Raw genomic sequence first — 22,806 nt, forward strand, 5'->3', positions numbered from 1 at the left:
TTCTTGTGCCTTTAGTTGAATTAACCTATTTTGTAAGATAGTTGATGGTAAGAATGATGTATTGTGCTTGTATTTATCGAGTCCCTATGGAGTGCCTAAATTGATAGGGAAATCAAGCCTATACCCTCTTCTTAAAGAGTTGGTGGGCTATTATGGGTTTTTGCATCAAGTCCTTCTTTGACAGGAACTTCTATATCACTTGTCACTTAACAAAGGAATTTACATCTGTAAATAAGGTTGGCCACCCAATGTATGGTTGAAGCATCTTACATGCAAATGCCTCTATGTCAAAGTGACCTCCCACTTGCTGCTGAATGGACCATGTGCTAAATCTAGCATCTTAAGTCCTAGAAAAAAAAATTGAATTAAACATAGAATTTAAATAAGTTAATAAATTCACAAAGACCAAGAGAAAAACACATGATAGGGCCCAACCTCCCCTGTAACAAAAGCCATGGTTTTCCATCCTCAAGTATGAAATATTGATAGCATAACTATTTACATCCATATCATATATTCAATTACAAAAAAATAGAAATATCAATCAAACTACAATGTTTTATGTATGAAGAAATTTATTGTAGCTTATTGCAGTTGATGTTGAAAATTCTATGTGCCAAATCAACATCGCATTTAGAACATGCCAAAACCCCCAAAACGACTCCAAAGGCTCTGAATATTTTCTTTGGAAGGAAGAGAAAACAAAACAAAACTTTTATCATGTTCTCCTATTTTGCGTGAGATCTTTTTGCTTTTGCAAAGAAAGCTAGGAATGCTTGAACCATATAAAGAAAAAAGCAAAGCATTTCATAAATAAATCTTATTTTAATAAAATCATATCTTAAATATATTATTATAATATAATCTATATTAAAGATATTGAATCAAATATTTAATAGTAAGGACAAATGATTCATCTAAAATTACTACTAATGAAGCTTAAACTTATAATTGATGAATAAACAAGTAATTTTAACAATACGCAATATCATGTGAATATATATTATTACATATTATGATTACTATTTTAGATAAAGATCATTTATATACTAATCTGCTTGCTACATTACAAAGCACATTAGTATCCATCTATCTACCATGCATAATGTAAGATGTATCATGCACATGCACCTTGTGCGATAAGTTATAGATCATGCTGGTAGCAAATAAACAAAATCCATAATAAATAAAAACAACTTATTTCCAAAGTGAGTTTTGGTAAATATTGTGATAAACAAAAATCTATAACACCACTATCCAACATTGTGTTTCTTGTAAAACATCATCAAGCTACTTGCATTTGTACACACATGTTTCAAGATCCCATCTTGGCCTAATCTATACAAGCATTCTCCTAGTATTGATTGGTAAGGCCTAGCTTTACAAAAACCTTCAAACTTGTGCCTTTTCAAGGGATCTCTTTGGCAGTCCATCACACTAAAATCTAGACCATGCCATATCTTTGGTAGTCCATTTTCTTAAATCTAGGCCATGTCATCTCCTTGATGGGTGGGACTCCAAAGCTATAATGGTAATTTACTAAGTAATATTTCCCAAACCCTAGCAAGTGGTGGATGCTTGGCTATCACATTCACGCTTATGATTGTGGATATTCTATCTTATAGAATAACTTTAAATAGATTTTGGAAACTAGGCATCGAGCATAATATTATTCACATATGCATGGTTAAGTAGAGAGAGTAACATTGGAATTTGAATGTCAAGGAAAAAGACAAGACAACCCTAGTGATGCTAAAGTATAGTAGCCATGTTGTTGGCAAGGTATATATAGGAAGGAAGGAAATGGAAACATCTACTGCAAATGAGACGAGGTGGTTTCTTGAAGACGAAGGTACATGATCTAGTTAATCTAGTGTTGAACTTGTCATGCTCTTATGTATGTAGCTCCATAGGCTTCAGAAATATATTTTGTCTAGCCACATGTAGGTGGTCCTTGTTTCATATAGAGAGAACTTAAATAATAAATCAAATTTTATGCGTCTTCTCAGATTGGAACTAAAAGTATGTAATTTCAAAAGTATATTTTTATTTCTCATATAATTTTGAGAAGACTTTAATGAAACTCTAGCCAGCTCTAACGTAGGGCGAAAAATCCTAATAATGTAAACTGTACCCATCTAACCAGAGTTTCAACGATGTTTTAGAAGGTGACGGAACGATCTTAACCAAGGTTAAGTGCACCTAAACCAAGTTGAGTTGCCCGATCTTCCCCACGTCACCCCCATCGAACGGTTTGCGTTGCTTCTGGCTAACATCATGGGGTAGCCCACTGCTCTAGTTTCTCGTTTTTCGAGTCAGGGCCGCACAAACTAGTGGGTTCACGATTTGCACATTGTCGAATTAAAGCAAGTGATTAGATTCTCTCATAGCGCCACACAAATTAGTGGCCTTACGATTTGCACACTGTCGAATTAAAGCAACTGATTAGATTCTCACATACTTTGTGGAGGGAGCTGGGATAAGTCAAAAAACGTGATTAGACGCTGCTTTCTAATCAACCTGCGACCCCGTCAAAACTAGCTGCGACCGTGTGCAGAAGCGCGTGCGTGCAGGTCGTGGCAATAGTGCGCCACTCACCACTAGCTGAGAATTGCGTGCGACATAATTGGGTCAACAGGAGGAGGAGCTGCTTCAGCTGCTATATAACCGTTCTTTTTGTCCTGTCGAGATGGCAGATTATAGATAGTTTGCATCTCTCTCTCAATTATCCGCGCAGCTATTTCTAATATTAAGCTAGGATAGGATAGGAAGGATGGCGACCAGTCGGGCGCAATTGTATTATTACATGCTCGTGGTATTGGTTGTGGCGACAGAAGCTGGCGGCAGCTGGGTAGCTATGGCAGGTGGTCGTGAGTCAGTTAATACAGATGAGGCGGAAAAGCATGAGGTGGGGGACGGGAAGCCGCAAGAGACAGAGCCGAGCTATGGCAGGTGGTCGTGAGTTAGTTAATACAGATGAGGCGGAAAAGCATGAGGCGGGGGCTTCGGCGGCGGCGTCGACTTTGGCCACCACCACATCGGAGGCCAGGTGGGTGGCGCAGGGGGCTTGGACGGCGGGGGTGGAGCTGGCCACCGGCAGCAGGACGTCAGCACGGAGGCAGAAGGAGGAGGCCACGGTGGGGGATGGAACTAGCCGATACAGGTTCCCTCTCTCTCTCTCTCTCTCTCTCTCTCTCTCTCTCTCTCTCGCTCGCTCGCGCTCTCCCCCCCGCCCCCCCCAAAAAATTAACAACTACTTTGTTGCCAGTTAGTACTAATCCTTGTGTGCTTATCTGCGTGCAGCCCTGGCCATGCCCACGCACGCACAGAGAAAAAACGTCGCCGCAATAACTTAACTCAAACCGCGGCCACCTCTTGTTAATTAGATATCATGGAACTTCAGTTATCAACTCTCTTCGTAAAGTAGTGATCTTGGATTTTAACATTGCTACTCCTGCTCAAGAGATTGCAATTATTATTAACTCTCTACTTGGAGGTTCACCAGGTTTGATGGTCTTATTAGGACAAAAATATAACTAAATATGGTAAGCTAGACTATGGACTTCTTTGGGTTCACATGTGCTATTGTAAAATCACACACTAAGTATTCCATGTGATTCAAAAGGTAGAAGGTGATGGTGCCTTGGAAACTTGCGATTATTGTTGCAATCTTATTTTCCATTTTCATTTATGAGGAGGCATTAAAAGAAAACTACAATGACACGAAATAGAATCAAGGAAAAGTTTTGAAGATAGATTACCAACTTGAAGGATAAACAATGAGATCTTTGTGCTTATACTTGAGGCTTTCAATTTAGATTGAGGCTTGCTTTTTGGATTGAGACTTGCCAGTAGTGGCTTTTATAATACTCAGTTCCCTCTTGAGGCTCTATTTCTAGATCTAGGCTTGTAAGATTCTAAAATTCAAAATCTTCTTGAGTTGGATGTTGATAGTAAGCCATAAGAACGGGGTTGCATGCATGTGTAAAGAAGACACATCATTCTACACTTTTGATTGTGAAATAAGCTAGATATTTGATGAAGACTTTATAGAGAAAAACTTGCTCTATTTCTAGGTGCACTAGATGAGGGCATCATTAAATCAACCTTTTCAAATGTCGCATTTGTATAATTTCCCATAGAATCTCTTATCTCATGCATATAAGGTTAAAAAACAAACACATCATTGATGTAAGAATAGGATAGAATTAGTTGTTACATGTGAGCTTCTACTATGAATGACTAATGACTTTTCTTTTATTGGGTGGGGGGAGGTCAATTTTACATGTGACAATGGAATGTAAGTTGATGCATCAACTCTTGATTTGATTTGGAAGTTACGTTTTTACTAGATTAATTTTCTTGTTCTTAATGATGTGTGAGATTGCATTACTAGTAACTCCCTATATACTTTTCAACCTAATTAGTTTCCTCTCTTGCATATCTTCATCTATATAATGCATGATTGGATGTTTAATTGCATGAATGTCAATGGTTCACTTGAGGCTTGTTTTTAAATTGAGACATCTGATAGCCTACTCACATGATTTGTATTATAAGAAAACTTGGTATTGTACATATGAGAAGCTTAAGGAAACCATTTTCTATAAACACGATAGGGAAGCTTAGTATATTTTTTCCTTTGGGATGAAAGTGCATTATTATTAATCCTTGAGTAGATCAGTAGATATCTTGTACCAAGGCTTGTTGATATCGTTACATGGTAGGTAGTGTCATCTGAAGAGATGAGCTAGATAGGTGGATTTGTCATGATGATGATGTGAGAGGCATGGAGTGAAGCTATTTTAATTTGGGTGGAGATCTATGTTGATACCTTGCCCGGGGACGTTAGTCATATATATATATACACATGGGTTCAATATAAGGGATTTTTTAAATACAATTTTTTACATACAAAAGGGTCCCATATAAAGGAGTTACTTACAGATTGAATAGAAAAGAGTTATGTTTAATTAAGAAAAAAAATCACAAATAAGAATATCTATAAATAGGCCTTGAACACGTGTGATCTAGAGGGTATACATATAGTGAACTATCTGGTTTACCTTGTCAATAATGATGTCACTACTAGTAGCAAACATGTGAGTGCACTTTGTTGCAACCTTATTCATCTTATGGCTTCTTAGTACTTGGGTTGGGACTTTGGTAGCTACAATCCACGTAATGGAGCAGGGGCATGGTTTGTGAGGGAGTTGTAGCAAGACATTGAAACCTTCCCCACAAGCTCAAATTAGTGGATCGATGAGGGAAGTTTGATGATAACTTTCAAACTTGAAAATTTTGTCAATTAAACATATTAATGTTTAAAGTAGCACTCTATCAAACACTCATTTTATTAGTAGGCTCTGTGCTTCTTCTTTGACTTAGATGTCTTAAAGAACCACTCTCTCTCTTGACCATTCATTTGATATGGAGACTACATGCTTATTTATTGACTTCAAAGCCACACGCACACACAAAGTCACATTTCAACAAACCAAATATCCCCCTTACACCCATAGTTACCAAAATACACATCTTATCAGATTAAAAAATCATGTCATACCTAGGAGTTTTATAAGTAAAACTCTATATGCTTAGAAAAATTGTTTCATAAATTATACAAAATGTTTATTTTAAAAATTTGTTAAAAATATTCTCCTAACAAGTTGACTTAATCACAAGGATATATATACCAATATGAGAGTAGACTAGGTTAGTGCAAGTGTTAGAGACTTAATAGCATGAGATATTTGAGGATCTAAATACCTTGACATTATCATATTTAAGGACGTGATATTTAAATGCCTTTTAGAATAGTGAGAGAGACTCAAGTAGCACTAGTCATGTCATTTGCCACAAAACTTGCTGCAAGCCACTTTCGTGGGTTAGGTTCTATTTTAGTATATTTGAAATAAGTTATGCATATGATACCAAAATTAGATGGAACTTTCCTAACATTATAAGATCGTAGAGTAAAATATTTGGAACAAGTTTCAAGTGCAAATTCATTTTCTACAAAAATTAGATTTTCAAAAGTGCATGAAAATTGATCCAAACAACACTCAACAATGCTATTTAGAGCTCTTAAAAACATGGATAATCTTTATCTAGTTACAAATCTCTTAATCGGAATAATATTATGCATATCAAAGTATTTTGCATGAAAGTTCTAGCTTGATTTAAAACATTTTGAGATGGTTTTGATAAAAAACACTAAAAGTTTCGGATTTTCTACAAAAATGGTCTTAAAGATGGATATACAAATATACACTTCCTAGCTTTTTTTACTCTTTCTAATTTTTTTTCTACTACTAACTTATGTTACTTGCATTTTCCCAAAGTAATTTCTTCTTATTCTTTCATGTTGATGAAAAATGGAGCTTTTTCTAAAGGGTCCAAATTGCCACATAAGTGGCTTTTTTGCTACAAGACTAGTGTTAGTGAAGTGGTAGAAACTAGACTAACTTAGCAACATGAGACTCTTGAGGACATACAATTTATCTTTTGGAATGCTAAGGAAGCTAAATTTTCATGAACAGTTGGTCAATATTATAAGTCATGCACAACTTAATCAAATATTGTATAATAGATACATTACTAAAATTGGATAATTGATCTCAACTAGCTAGATATAATGAAACAATGATTAATAAGAATACAACTCAAGAGTTTCAACTTGGCATGAGGTAGAATGATCTATTAAACTCTTAAGAATGAATACACCAAAATTAGGAAAAATGTAGGCAATAAATTTAGTAAAAACGTAGGCAATAAATGGTATTTTACCTTTACATAAAAGATCATTGTTACTACTAGAAAGCTACTTTCAAAGATAACACCTTGCGACTCCTGAAGAATGTTCTTTTAAGAGAAAACTCAAGCATTAGGTCTAGAGATAAGACAAAGGTACAATTAGGATTTGATCTTTCTATATGGTGGAGTGTTACTTTTTACACACAAGTTTATCCATTATACTTATGCCTCTCCCTATGATGGCTATATCAACATATTGCCAAAAATGGTGCTATCTAACTTCACCATAACAAATCTACTTGGTACATAGGATAAAGTTAAGGAAAAGTATATAATCTATGATCCATGATAATTTTCTATCCACAATACAAGGACCCACGATATTTGTTGGTCATATTGGATTTTTACTAGTAGTAATGGTCATTTTAGGCTCAAGATCATATTCATCTATTTTTTATTAAATGAAAAATTTCATATATATATATATATATATATATTGTGTCATTGATTTATGGGTGGAATTAATCAATGGAAGGTTCTTAGTTCTTACTAATGCTTTTCTATTTTGCGATTAAAATTACTCCACTCCCATCGAGCGCCAGTCCCATAACACTCTTCATTGGAGGTAGGATGATTTAGTTTGCAACATAGATAAGGAATGTTAGGGCATGAGATCAAGCACCAGACAATTAAGTATAAGGATAAAACATAAACCCAAACTTGCATTAGAGTAGTCTGTATCAAAGCAATCCACATTGACCAATAATTTTCTATTTTGAAGCTTTCAAAGACCCTTCTTTTAGTCTGAAAAACTATGTTTTAATCTACTACATAGTAGAACAGGAACACCCCAAAATAGGTCATGAACACCCAAAGAGGAACCCTATAGGCACACAGCTAAGATCATATCACTATTGGACTTCTCATAAGTTTCAAGTACTTGACGTAGAACCACATGATAGTGTGTATAAGTTATGGTGCAATTACTGTGTGAATGCATGTGTGTACACAGGTTATTAGATACTTAGAAGATAGCTTAATGGCTCCTTCTTTTTGCCGACAATCCAATGAAGAAAGGGAAAATTTGATGAGTAAAAGATTAAAAGTATTGTCATATTGTTGAGATACATGAAAGTTGAAGGAGAACCTAGCTATGTTGAGTATTATGAAGTTCATGGTTTGAAGTTCTACAAACGAGGTCCCTTTATGAATCATTTGGCTAGTAAGGTTTGGAGCAGTTAGAAATTCTTGATTATCATGCCTATTGTCCTTGTATTTGATCTAGTAGGTGATATTCTAGGATTAGTTGAGCTAACTCCATATCTTGCATAATTGCAAGCTGTATGCAAAGGGAGTTGGGTGGCAGCTACACATGTTAAATCCCTTTGAGACTGCCACATGGCTTGTGCCTCCCCTCTAAAGTAGTCATTATGTGACTTCTAAATTTATCCATTGAAGCTTGATTGTTGTACCAACCTTTCTCCAATTGGCTTCATCCCTTTACCTTTGATTCACTTCTTATATCTCTAGTATTCTTTATTGGAAAAGCACATCATAGAATGTGGAGATTAAGCGACATTCTTCAGTTTCGTCATCCAAGATGTGCCTAATGAGGTTATCTAATAGCTCAATATAATATTCACTAATGTATTCTGTATTTCCTCATATTAGTAACCATACAAGGTATTTCACATGTTCCTTTAGTAATGTCCGCATGTTAATGTGGACATACACATATGCAAATAACCTTAGCCTAGCATTGAGTTCTGTAAGTCACTCAGTGACATCCCTATTCCCATTGCAAGCTTACTCTGATGTCATTTTTGAAAGGGTTCTAACAATTGATTCGGGCTTAATTTTTACCAAAGGTGTGAGTCAAGATGAGCATGACTTGTCCAGTGTTGGAATTTCTTATACTTTGGGGATCCTCATTCATATAGTAATGCATTGCAACTTGGTAGTTTTAGAGGCCATGTCAAGATTCTTGGATCTTTTAGTTTGATCTTCTTGTTAGGAGTTGAATGTGCTAATAAGAAATTTCCTCTCTTCATTATGTGCCTAAGAAATTCTTTCAACGTCTTTGTGCTTTTCTCACTAGATATCTCTTTGGATTCAAGGAATAACTCTTTTCCTTTCCCTGGGGATTGATGAGATTGACTTGTTGTGATTATGCTTGTGTTTCAAAGTATCAAATGTATTCTTTGTGGTACATAGTCAACCTTACACCCTTGGGGGGTTCACTACATGTATATCCTCTATATCATGTGCACTCCAGGTCTATTTATAAATACCCTTATTGGTAAATTTTTCTTCAAGATTACACTTTGTTTCCTTCCTTAAGGTTCTTCTAAGTAGGATTTCATTTCCAACATCTTTGTGGTTTAGAAGGACATGGACAAAAATGAACAACCTTTCAATCTTGCTAACTTTGAGAGTTTTAGATTTTCCTAGGACTAGATTGTACTTTTCCCCATAAGGATAAATGGTTTCATTAGTTGGTATAAGTTTTGGCTAACCTATTTTAGTTGGAACATAATATATTAGGACACTGGAGTGCATTTATTCATCAATGAGAGCATCAATAGTATATATTATGCTCTACGAGATTGACATTGGGACATTGGACATGCTCTTATTATTTAAGGATACTCAACATATGAAAAACCTATGACTTGCTCTCACCTTGTGCTTATCTATGCTTAGCTCTTCATTGTAGTCCATATATTGGCTAAACTTCTTTGTTGTAGTCCACATATTGACTCGCCTCATTCACAATCCAAGCACAAGCTCCTTCACTTTCAATCTCACTTTCTTGTCACCATGACCAAGAGGAGATACCCCAAATGAGCTAGAGGACATGTAGAGAAAAACGTGATTTATTGTTCCACGTCCCTTACCCTCTCAGACTCTCAACTCACATGCTCTAGCTCACAAAGGTACTCACCACGATGGGATGGAGAAGATAAGATAGCATGCAAAAAGCTTTATACTCCATGTCCCTCACTCTCTCTAAAGCTCTCAACTCCCTCTCCTTCACTCTTACTCTTAAGGCAACATGGTACAAGAAATCAAGAAAGTAGAGTTTGCATACACATCGATAGCTTTTTCCATTATTTCTCATTCTATTTATCCATGAGATTTTGGACTAAGTTTCCCCTTGTCCATTGGGCATCTTGACTCTTTTTTCTATCCTATTGACTGATCATGACTCTTATTTTATGCTTTCCGCATTAGTCTAAGTTGATTAAAAACGTGGAGTAATAGTAGTTATAATTTCAAAATGCTAGTTGATTATTACAATTTGCATGCGTAGGATCTCGACTCACTACAAGGATTTAAGCTTATAGCGACGGCGGGTAGTAGCGTCGCTATTGACGTCACTATATGTGTCGCTACACAAATAGCGACACTCCACAGGGGAAAAAAACAGGCCGAAACCAAGCGTGGCTTTATTTCACATTTTTACGTTTTGTGTTTTGAGAGAGAGCGAGAGAGAGAGAGAGAGAGCGACCGTCATGAGAGAAGGAGAGGAAGAAGACTTGCCATTGCTGCCGCCGCCACTGTTGTTCACGAAGGAGAGGAGGAGCCTGCATCGTGAAGAGGAGCCGCCCCATAGTTGCCATATCTCATCGGTGAGTCTCCCTCTCTCCTTCTTTTGCTTGTTTAGGAGAGGAAATGAGAGAGAAAGAGAGGGAGAGGGAGAGGGAGGGAGAGAAAGAGAAAGAGAAAGAGAAAGAGAAAGAGAGGGAGAGGGAGAGGGAGAGGGAGGGGGAGGAAATGAGAGAGGGAGAGAAAGAGAAAGAGAGGGAGAGGGAGAGGGAGAGGGAGAGGGAGAAGGAGGGGGAGGAAATGAGAGAGGGAGAGAAAGAGAAAGAGAGGGAGAGGGAGAGGGAGAGGGAGAGGGAGGGAGAGTGCATTCTCTCTCTCCCTCTCCCTTTTGCTTTTGGAGAGTGTTAGGATATATTGTGAGAGGGAAAGGAAATGAGAGAGAAAGAGAGGGAGAGGGAGAGGGAGGGAGAGAAAGAGAGAGAGAGAGGGAGAGAAAGATAAAGAGAAAGAGAAAGAGAGGGAGAGGGAGAGGGAGAGGGAGAAAATGAGAGAGGGAGAGAAAGAGAGGGAGAGGGAGAGAGAGAGGGAGGGAGAGTGCATTCTCTCTCTCCCTCTCCCTTTTGCTTTTGGAGAGTGTTAGGATATATTTTGAGAGGGAGAGGAAATCAGAGAGAAAGATAGGGAGAGGGAGAGAGAGGGAGAGAAAGAGAAAGAGATGTATACTCAAATGGATAGCTTTATGGAGATGTATGTCTACTCAAATGGATAGCTTTTGTCTACTCAAGATGTAGTCCACCTGTGTGTGTATATATTGGAACGATAACATATCCATGATTATGGTAATGGTATGCACTTTGCTTTTTTTATGGGTACCATTACATCAACTCCTTAAGAGGGCTAAAAATTGGTCATACACTTTATAAAGTCTAATTAGGAGATTTAAGTTGCACGATAATAGACTTATTGATAATGGTATGCAATGTGCTTTACCATGGGCCACGTACATTGGTGGCTCTTTAAGATGGCTTAAAATTTGTCATATCCTTCATAATGTCCAAGTAGGGGATCTAATTGTGATATGCACAATTCCTTGTTTTTGTATTAACTTTATAGGCATAACAAATTAGTAATCATGCCAACTAGTCAATGGAAGGACTAAACGAAAATGATCCCCTAGCTAATGGTCATTATGGTACTTCATCAAAATGAACCCAAAAGTATTGCCATATAAGAAGAATCCCTTAAATTGAGCACAGGATATTTTCTTCAAAGGCTATGACTATGAGTATAATTGATTGGAACAAATTTTATAACTATGGTACACACACACACACCCCCACACAGGCATAAACATTTTTACTATTTGATATTGTCTTTGACATGGTAACCTTGTATTACATTGTTGCATTTGATATCTTCCAATCATTACAATAAAAGTTGATAAATTTCATAGATGGCATTAATTTTTATACATGGACCTAGGACAAAAAAACCACATTACTAAGATGCTTTTTGTTGAGATTGATTTATTATTAGACTAAGAGATCCTCAATCACTACAACAAAAAGGCTCCATAGACGTGCTTGTAGACGCAATATTTGAATTGTGAAAAAAAAAGTCAAGTGCGTTTATTAACGCGTCTATTTTCGCATCTACAAAATCGCGTCTAAAAGCTCGCTTATAGGCAGAAGTAGACGCACATTTAGATGCGCCTAGAGACGCAGGTATAAACGCTCTACGTAAATATATAATCATATTTTTAAAAAAATGGATATATTCATATTGTGCGTCTATACAGGCATGTATCTATGCATCTAACACCGCGTTTACTCTGAAAGTTTTTTATGAGAATAGACGCGCATTTATCCTGCAATCTAGACGCGTTGATAGACGCGCAAAACAAAGGTATGAAAAAAAAAAACAGAGAGCATGTGGCTTTGCAAGCCACATGCTCTCTGGTTTTTTTCCCCCCCATCAACATCAAATTGTATACTTAGGGAAAACAGAGAAAGATTATTTCGAAGATTGGATACTGAAAACAAAACAATGTATGTAGCACACAAAATTTCATATATATAGATGAAACATTTTTACATTATGAGTTCTAGTGCTTGTGACGTCATGATCGCAAGCACTAGTTGAAAGTAATACATATCAAAAATAAAAATTACAAGCCAAGGGGAGGCATGCATGCATGGGGCTCCTCTATATCTCCCCAGAAGAGGCATCATCATCGCTACCACCACCGCTGCCTGTGCCGCTGCCGCTGCCACCACCGCTACTACTAGTCCCCCCTTCGTTATCCTCAACTGCATCAGGGTTCGCCTATACAAAGGATTAAAGTATATAAATACCATTACAAACAATAAATCATATTGATCTATACTTTTCATGTAAAAAATAAAACATACCTCTTCTGGTGGTGGAATCCTCATGGCGCGATTATATTGCTCCTCCGTGATGAGTCCTTTCTCGTAGAAATGCTACCAAGTGGACCCCGGTTATGACCTCGATGGTAGCCTACCTCTCTAGGAGTAGGCATCCTACCAATGATATGGAACTACAAAACAATTTGAACATACAACGTATTAAAACACACTACATAATGAAGTGAAACAAATTACAAAATTTAATTTTTTTAAAAAAATCAAATAATGCTTACAAACTCAGCCTCCCATGACTCCCTGCCACCCGATCCATAATGCGATGATCCCATGGTTGCCATCTGGATACGTCGCGCCTCTGCATACTGGCGACTTGTCATTTTTTCCGTTGCTCTCTTCTTGACCTCTTTCCACTCCTTGCGGTGGCAATTGGGTGTTTGGCCATATCCAGGGCGCCCCTGCTCTTGTCTCCGCAATGACTCCTTGGCGCGCGTCATAAGGTGAGACCTCTTGTTATGAAGCGCGTCTCTCACCTTTGACCATCCCCAATCATCTGAGAATCGTGAATTCTCGGGATTAGGGTACCTTTTATGTACTACCCGCAGCACCTCTTGCAACAAACCATTTTTTTGGTGCTTGAAGGGAATCATGCAATCTTTGTATGTGGCATGCACGACACTCCTCAAGTAGGCTATCACTTCTCTCCCCTCGAAGTCATGCAAGATACCACCATCATCAATGATAGAGTAGTACATTTGTGGAGGCTCACCTCTCTCATTTTCCGGTAAGGGTGATTGAGAGCCACCACCTAGGCAACCCCCACAAAGCCCTCGACCTCCTCCTCCTCCCGCACCACTCTCCCTCCTCCCTCAACGTGCACTACCCTCTACCTCACTCGATACACGTGTCTCTACAGATGTACGTGCTTTGGCCGATCCATCTACCTCAGCTGATCCCTGTGTAGGCAAAGATGTGATAGGTGTCCCATACATCACACTGAAAACCTCATCTGCAGTGGGAGGGCGACCAAGATAATTGGTCATCTCCCCCATGAATTGCTCCTTGTTGAATGGGGTGCTGGAGGATCTAGGATTCCACATCTACACAAAAAAAATCATATTACCCTATGTAGATAAAACATATTACATACAGCGTCTATACCTGCGTCTCTGTGCACGTCTATACTTGCGTCTTTGTGAGCGTCTGTCAGCCCGTGTATCCTCGCGTGTACATTGCAGAGCACACACGCTCAAAGATGTGCCCCCAAAGAAACATTTTCCGCGTCTATATCTGCGTCTACACTGAGATGTAGATGCACTATCAAACGCGCTTGGTCGGATGATTTTAGCAAACGACTGTCATTATTGATTTACAAAATGCAATACATAATGAAATCACAAATCCTAAATACACAGACAGAGCAAAGAGAGGAAGATAGAAAGAAAGAGAGAGAGAGAGAGAGAGACTCACCTTGGGTGTTTGGTGTGGCGGGTGGTAGCGCTTCTTCTTTCTCCTTCTTCCTCTTCTTGGTAAGTTACCGTCCCTTGATACTTGCTTCCTTGCTTGCTGCTTCTTCTTGTTCTCCTCTCTCTTGTTATCTCTTTCTTCCTCTCCTTGGCTTTCCTTTTTCCCTTCTTGTGTGTTTGAAATGAAAGAAGAGGTGAGTCATGAGGAGGTGAGGCATGAAAAGACTAGGTGAGGCATGAAGAGACTGCATGTCGGCTAAACTTAAGCTTCAGAATTGCAAAAAACATAGGAAAGGAAAGGCGTAGTTTGAAAAGAAATGATTTAAGTATGATTTGAATTTTGACGTGTGCGTCTATTTTTGCGTGTATAAGCGCGTCTACTTGCGCGGATATATAGACGCAAAAATCGCATCTATTTACACGCATGTTTACACGCGCTTATAGACGCTGCGATAGACGCACCCGACTTTGCCCGTCTAACATGCGTGTCTATGCCTCGTTTCTGTTGTAGTGAATGATACTCAATTTTGTTGAGTAGGATTACTTATACTTAAAGCCCTCTAGTGCAGTTGTATAAGTAATCCTAGTAGAGCCCCTCTAAGATACTCAAAGTACATAACCTAGAGACTGTAGCTAGGTATATAAGGTATAATGGCCATACAAGAAGACACCTCAATAATTGACTGATCACCACTAAATCCCAAAGAAGAATCGTGTTCCATTCCCTTCAACTCTATATTCACCTCGTGAAGAACTTCATTAATCATAGCATCCTTGTCACCAATCTTTTTGTTGCAATGATGAAGTAACATATTCATCACTTTTCCTTTTAGCATCTAAGGCATTATCCAATCTTTTGGTCAAGTCCAAACATTTAGTCTTCAACTCATGAACCTTATGGACCAATGCCTTTTTTTTCTACAATAATGAATAATTATATACCGGGACAAACAAATCCTTGAGCATGGTATATGGCCGAGATATAACATCAATAAATCTCTCAACTACTATGTCCTATGCATTTTTTACATTAATCAGTAAAGCATTTCTTATATCTTGACGTTTAGATTTCAACACCATGGATGCATCAATATCAACCTCAATGTTTTTTAAAATTTGCTTCTCAACCTCTTGCAGAGACTAAAACCTCTCAAGCAAGAGCTTATGGTCAACTTGCAACTTGACATACATCTCCATAAAGCTATCCATTTGAGCCTCGTTTTCCCAATTTTTATTACAAGTCATTAAATTGTTTGTTGTAACGTAGACAAGATGGAAAATGAAGAAGGTCTTGTTGTTCAAGATCGCGAGGCGTATCTTAATCAGTGTGTTCCATGTCCTTGCTCTCAATGCAAGTTGGCAATTAGACGAAAACGCCGATTATATAGAACACATACGACGATTTGGTGAGTTTCAATCTGAGATCATTGATCAGGCGATTGTGGATTCTTAGCAAACGGTAATTTGAAGTTAATATCAATCATGCATTGTACTCGCAAGCTAATTGAATACCATATACAATAAGATTGGGTCTTGCTGGCAAATTTTCTATCCAGGGAGGTGATATCTCGTCCCAAGGGGGAGTGCACCCTTTGTGGCCAATTAGAAGAGTTCATGGGCATGCGATGGATGGAGTGCATGCGCCAATCCACCACTCGCAAGTCCAATCTATACCATCAATGCCAGAGGAGACAGATAACCTTCCAGACCTACCTACAATCGTAGAGCCTGAGATGGAGGCAATGATCGGTGCATTGATTCCCATGGACGTCAAGACTTCTGATCCGCTTAGAGAGGAAGCATCCATACCATTATATGATGGGTGCTGAGTATCTCAGTTGAAGACACTGCTTGCACTCTTAAGTATGCAAGTAAAATACAGGTGGAGCGATACGAGTGTAACCGAGTTGTTTAGGTACCCTATACATAGGCTTCATTGATTTTTTTTCTTGACACTATTATTACAAACATTTGTGCTTTTTCAAGGTGTTTTATGATTTTTTTCAGGTTATTGAAATATCATATATTACCACCTGCAAATACCATGCCTGAGTCTCGTGATGATGCACAATATGTTTTACAAAAGCTTGGCATGGACTACAATAACATCCATGCATGTATCAACGATTGCATACTGTTTCGAGGAGAATACGAGACTATGGAGACATGTCCAAAGTGTGGTGCTCATAGGTATCGACAAGACTTGCAAGGACAAGCCATCTCTCAAAAAGTTCTCAGACACTTTCTGCCCATCCCCTGCATAAACCACATGTTCCATACGTCCAGCATGGCGAGCTTGACAACGTGGCATGCGCAGAATAGGTCCACGGATGGAGTTCAATGAATATCAGTGGATTCGTGTGCATGGAGTCACATTGACTCTACTTTCCCAGGCTTTGCGGAGAGCCAAGGAATCTTCGGCTTGGTCTCGCAATGGATGGCGTGAACCCATTCGGTCTGCGCTCAACTTCTTACAGTGTGTGGCCTATAGTCCTTGTCAACTACAACATCCCTCCATGGCTTTCTACGAAGAAAGGACATCTCATCCTTAGCTTGCTCGTCCTAAGCCGCTACAAAGTAAAAAATATGGACGTGTATCTTCGTCCATTAGTCAATGAGCTTAAGATTTTGTGGGAGGAGGGGATCACTGTGCAAGATATGAGCAGGTGCGATGGTCAAGAGTCAGCCAATATTCAAGCCATTATCATGTGGACGATGCATGACTTTTTGGAATTGGGAGAGTGCTCAGGTGAGCAGGCCTCCGTTCTCGCTGGTAATATCTATATTTTATCTCATTCAATCAAGTATTCACTAGGTCATGGTGTTGGAGCAGGTCTGGTTACCTTAGGTTATCATGCATGTCCATTGTGCGGGCCACAGTTAGACTCCCAAAGGTCACAAACCATGAAGAAGATGGTATATCAAGGACACACTGCTTTCTTGTCGGAGGATCATGAACTCAGGGAAGGTTTCCTTGGACGACCTCCAACACATATGAATGCCGCAAGCTGGTACGAGCTGAAAATGATCCATGCGGAATCACATCAAAATGGAATGTGGCGGTTCTCAGTTTTCTACGAGTTGCCATATTGGACCCACTTACAGGTCAACCACTTGTTGGATCCCATGAATATTTTCAAGAATGTGGGCAGCTTGCTATGGAACCACATCACAGGAAAGAGAGACACTATAGGGGCACGAATGGATTGGAAGCAGGTAGGTAAGATGGAGGCGCTTTGGCCGTAGTCGAGTGCTGATGGTCACATGCAGAAGGTAGCATGGCCGAAGGTTGGTTGGTGTTTGAGGCGCTAGTGCATATTTCACAATGACTACCAATGGTGGAACCATACAATGAAATGCTATGGTCACTGAAGGACAATGATAGAGTGACTGGAGATGTGGTGGTTGAAAATGGGTTAGAAAAAAGAATGGATGCCTCAATGGAAGAGAAGGTGAATCACTTTTGTATGTTGCACCATGCCTCCATGGAGACGTGGCTCGCCAAGTACTAGATTGCAAGGCAAGATCAAGAGGAAGCGCGAGCTGAATTCCAACGTAGTACGTGTCATCGGCCGATTCGATATCCTGAAGGCATGGAGGAGATGCCACAGTTTATGTCAATGCAATGGTTGCATGGAGCCTTAACCGCAGCATCTCGTGAAGGGACAGAGGTCTCAATGGAGGAGTGGGAATTCTCGAGGGGATATAGTCCAAAGGTGATGAGGGGTTTAGAATATGTTGTATCTAAATTTTATATGTGACATCTAATTCAAGTGTTTCAATGTACAATACAAAATGTATAGTGCAGTGTGGTCGCGCGGATGGCATTTTCGCGTGGAGCGTATTGACAAAATGCGCTCCACAATGGACTATGGTGTCATGGCAAGGTTCGAGCAAGAGAGCCGGCGACGAGCAATGGATCCAAACACGGTTGTGGATGAGATGGAGTATTTTGGGAACTTGCAAAGTATTATTACGGTGGATTACCGTAGCTTCTCCATGATACTATTCGATGTGTAGTGGTTCAAAGTGGTACTTGGAGGAGCTGGAGCAACAGTTCGACGAGGTCCATCTAGATTTCTCGAAATAGATTCCGAAAAAAAATGGACGGATTTGCGTGACACCTTTGTGTTGCCGACTAATTGTATTACAACATGGTTTATGTCATAATGGTTTGAACTCTCTTGTATGTGTTTGTGAACAGGTAATCTTCTATCCAAACCCTCGACAACCTCGATGGTGATATGTTATACCTTCAACTTTCCGAAGTGTGAGAGTATATGATCAAAGCGATGTTCCGAGCATAGATGAAGATAATATGCAAATAGAGGGGTCGATATTGCAAGGGGTGGAGGTCGTTGAAATCTTGGAGCCAACATCGGCTAATAATGATGGAAATACAGGAGTCCAAGTATTTTTTGAGAATGAGGCAAACTTATTCTTTTGTGGTGACATGTCTATCGACCTTCCAGTGTATGCGGAGTTATCTCAGGAGATTAACATGGGACCATAGGATACTTCATACTTGGAGCATCCACTTACTCAATTCGTTGACCAATCTCTTATAAAGGTACATAAGATATGCATTTTAAGTGAGATTTTTATAAAATGATTTATAATATTGTGATTTGTATGATTTAAATTGATTATTCTAACATCATTTTTTGTCTGTGCAGGTAACATTTTCAAGATGAGTCGAGGGATTAGCGATGAGGAGTTATAGGACATCTTTGCATGCATGTCTCCAGACCAGCTCGCCAGATTCAGAGAGATGGCAGACCAGGAGCTGTCTCGTTTTTCGTCAGGGCACTTTGCTAGATCTACTTCAGCACGATCAGATGCTTCGGCTTCGAGCAGATAATCTCGACACTCACGACTTGGGCCAGAGGGAGGGAGTGCATTGGGATCAGGGGGATGCTACTGTGGAGACACGGATGTGGTATTTCCGTCTCGTCGTTCAACTAGAGCTAAATCACCTCTAGGATTTATCACACCTGTGGGGATGTCTACTCCAGTTACTCCGGCTTTTGCGCAGCCGTCAGCAGTTGGGTGCCACTTCGAGAGAGATTACCCCCGTCGGTACACCAGATGCAGAGGGGTCTCTTGGATATTCCCAGGAGCATGGACGCAGATGGAAGAGGACCCATCTTAGGCAAACTCCTAGGGGTTATGGACATCTGGTCGATAGTAGGTCAGGAGTCATCATCATGAATGATGAGGGGAGGAGGGTGATGGCTCGTATGAGAGAGTTGGGCCAACAAATTTTTCGGAAAAACATCTTGGATCATTGGAAAAACATACTGGAGGGGAGCAAGGACTACATAGTAGCATCCTTGCACGAGGAGTTTCCGGTGCCAGCCGTAGTAGATAGATTCTCTACGGGCTGGATGATGGATTGCATGCATGCATACATGTCACATAGATGATCTGACATACGCAAGGCAATCAAGAGTGGGGCTGCAAAGCCTGAGTGGTTAGATGCAGACGACTGGCGCCGACTCAGAGAGGTGGTTACAAATTCTCCAGGATGTTGGAGTCAGCAGTGTGAGGCGGCGAGGGCATGACTCGAGGCCCGAGTGGTCCATCATCTTAGGAGTGGCGGCCACATGACATATTTTGAGGACTTTGTAAGTTTTTCTTTTGTTTTGCTTGTTTGTTTTTTTGAAATATTCTTTGTACTGACAATCATGTTTCTAACAGTTAGCATTTTGTTTTCTTTGCAACACTCCATTACAAATCGTGATCCAACCGGCCTTGAGACTCGATATGCAGAGAGGCACGGTCTCAATGCATTGATCGATCAATTGTATAGACGCGGCGGCCTTGTAAGTCACTCATCTTTCTTGTTCGTAGTTACCATGAGATATTTGAATGCATTATTGTATGGTGGATTGATGTGTTGTTTCTTTTCCTGCAGACTTTGTTCGATGCTCCTTTGCAGCGGGACAAGCTTTCGGGGAACGAGGATGCGTATCTTTCCCTTGGATCCCTGGAGCTCACACACCTTTATTTTTGAGTCGCCTGATCTATGTAGACATGTACTATATATTAGTGATATCCTATCATGACTGTAACAATTGCTTTTTATGCGATCATGTATTTATTTCATGTATCAGTTTTATGATTTCAGTATACATTCTTTTTGTTTACAAGCGCTTTGTACACAGTAGTGTAGAAATGCCACAAAATTTTTTTTATCCGTGTTACCGTCGCTATTAGTGTTGCAAATTTTAATGCTCGCGTCGCTATTGGCGTCTCTATGCACGTCGCAAACCATCGCTATTAGTGTCGCTATTTGCATCGCTATCAGCGTCGCATTTGCGATGCTAATAGCGACGCCAATACCGACGTTTCTATGGTGTCGTTAATAACGGCGCTTTTTGCGACGATGGGGGCAAATTTCGTTGTTTGTATTTTCATCGCTTTAAACGTCGGTATAAGGCTTATATCTTGTAGTGACTCTTAATAAAATAATATTATGCAAAACTATTTTTCTCAAAATTTTTGAGGTTTTAGGTCTGTTTCTCTTTGCAATTAGTATTATCCCCCCTCCTAGATGAGCTCTAGTCCTATGGTAGTTACACCAAACGGATGATGTTGCTGCTATTGGTGAGCGATGTTGGATCATTTGATGAAGGATCTTTGTAGAGAGGGATAGTGTGTTGATGTTGAGGAATTGAGAGGTAAGCTTAGAATGGTAATACTGAATAACTTCATGTTTAGTAGATTGTCTTGAAGATGGAAAGACTAGTGATTGGCACTTATGCTTGAGATATCATGATAATTGTGGGCCAAGGATATTGATGGGCCTTCAAGAGATTGAGTGTATTTGTTAGCCACTTGTGCAGTGTGTGTCTACCTCACTTCAATGCCTAGAAAGTACCTCAACAATCTAAAGTCTTTGATGTCAAATTGCTTATGCAAATCAGACTTTACTTCATCAAGCTCTCTTTCAAGAGTACTTGTTATGATAAGATCGTCAACATAGATGACTACAACTACCATTCCATCATTTGTGTGTCTAACATACAGCGAACAATGAGCCATGCTTTGCTAAAATCCCACACTACATAAAAACCTATTGATCCTCTCAAACCAAGCTCTAGGTGCTTTCTTTAACCCATACAATGCCTTGCTTGGATTGTATACACAATGTTATCTAGATACTTAGGATGAATATATCCCTCTCACTATTCCATGTACACTTCCTCTTCCAATCTACCATTTAAGAAAGCATTCTTGAGTCATAAATCAAAGACAAGGTGATCATCGATCTCACTATAGCCATCTTTGCAATTGGACTAAATGCTATCTCATAGTCCAATCCATATGTCTATAAACAACCCTTTGCAACCAATGTCTCTTTATATCTTTCCAATAAGCCATCAAACTTTCGCTTGACCTTATAAACCCATTGGTAGCCAATTGCTTTCATGCCATACGGAAAATCAAATAGATCCCAAGTTTTTTTCTAGTCAAAGCATCCATTTCCTAATCTGTTGCATTCTTACAAACTTTCCTTTCAACTGCTTTTTCAAAACAAGGCTCTACATGCTGCACATAAGATAGATTCCATGCAAGCATAATGCATCTACACAAAGCCATTATATGTCAATTTGTCAATTGAATATCTTACTTTTTCTAATCTTCTCAAATAATTGAGGCGCACTAGATGGTGCCTCAACCGTTCTTGCATGTGGTGGTAAATGTAATGAAGGAGACCTAGGGGAGAGAGAGAGAGAGAGAGAGAGAGAGAGAGAGAGAGAGAGAGAGAGAGAGAGAGAGAGAGAGAGAGAGAGAGAGAGAGAGAGAGAGAAGGGAGAGACTGCAGAGAGGAGAGAGAGAGAGAGAGAAGGGAGAGACTATAGAGAGGAGAGACAAAGAGGATGAAGATGAGAGAAGAAGAGGGAGAAAGGCTAGTAGAGGAGAGAGAAAGAGAAGGAAAGCCATGCAAGCTAGAAGGGTAAAAGAGACTTGATTATTGATCATCGATGCCCTAATTGGGTCTCTCAACACCTTATATACCCTATTAGTATAACTGGGTATTCCCATGCTAACTGATGTCCTACCTGTCTATCCCCACTCTTTTACATTCCATCCCGACCCTAAAGATTTTTGCCCGCAAAAGCAAAAAATAGGACTTATTGATGTGGCTCACAAGGGAAGGGGGGTCATAGAGTACTACTCTGTTTAGCATTACAAAGGAGATTATCAAAATATGGAAGTACAACCTCATGTGGAATTGGGGCATATAACATGTGTAAGTTGATAGTGTATGAGTTTGGCCACCAATTCGTGACAATTAGAGGTTGTGACAAAAAGTGGACATCACGCTATCCAGAACAAGCCTATTGGATAAAATTGATCATAACTTCCTATGGGTAGCCCTGACTGAGGTGTGAGACATGTCAAAATGAAGCTCATGAAGCATACTTTCAGCCCATATAGGTGAGACTTGATTGCAATTAGTGTAGGGTAAAAAATGTTCTAGATTAGTATGATGTCTGCAAGTTGTCTTTAGTGCAGACTAGGGCAAAGTTAGCTAATCCTTACTCAGAATTGCACCCTTGAAGTAAGGAAAGGGTTGCACTGCTGAAATGTTGATCGAGGTAGGGATTTTCAAAAACCATTCCTTCCCCAGGATCAAATGG

The 22,806-nt window shown here is 39.4% G+C and overlaps 1 protein-coding gene across 1 annotated transcript; it reads left to right on the forward strand.

The window, feature by feature from the left end:
• Positions 1–2,566: 2,566 nt before the first annotated feature.
• On the forward strand, positions 2,567–6,089 carry LOC148030919 (uncharacterized). The gene is made up of 2 exons (XM_087685640.1): positions 2,567–3,163; positions 3,304–6,089. The coding sequence occupies exons 1-2, from the start codon at positions 2,889–2,891 to the stop codon at positions 3,380–3,382; spliced, it is 354 nt and encodes a 117-aa protein (XP_087541766.1). The 5' UTR covers positions 2,567–2,888; the 3' UTR covers positions 3,383–6,089.
• Positions 6,090–22,806: the final 16,717 nt, after the last annotated feature.

This window comes from Lygodium microphyllum, chromosome 9 (assembly GCF_053477565.2).
Source record: "Lygodium microphyllum isolate KBCC chromosome 9, Lygodium_microphyllum_v1.1.10, whole genome shotgun sequence".
NCBI lineage: Eukaryota > Viridiplantae > Streptophyta > Polypodiopsida > Schizaeales > Lygodiaceae > Lygodium > Lygodium microphyllum.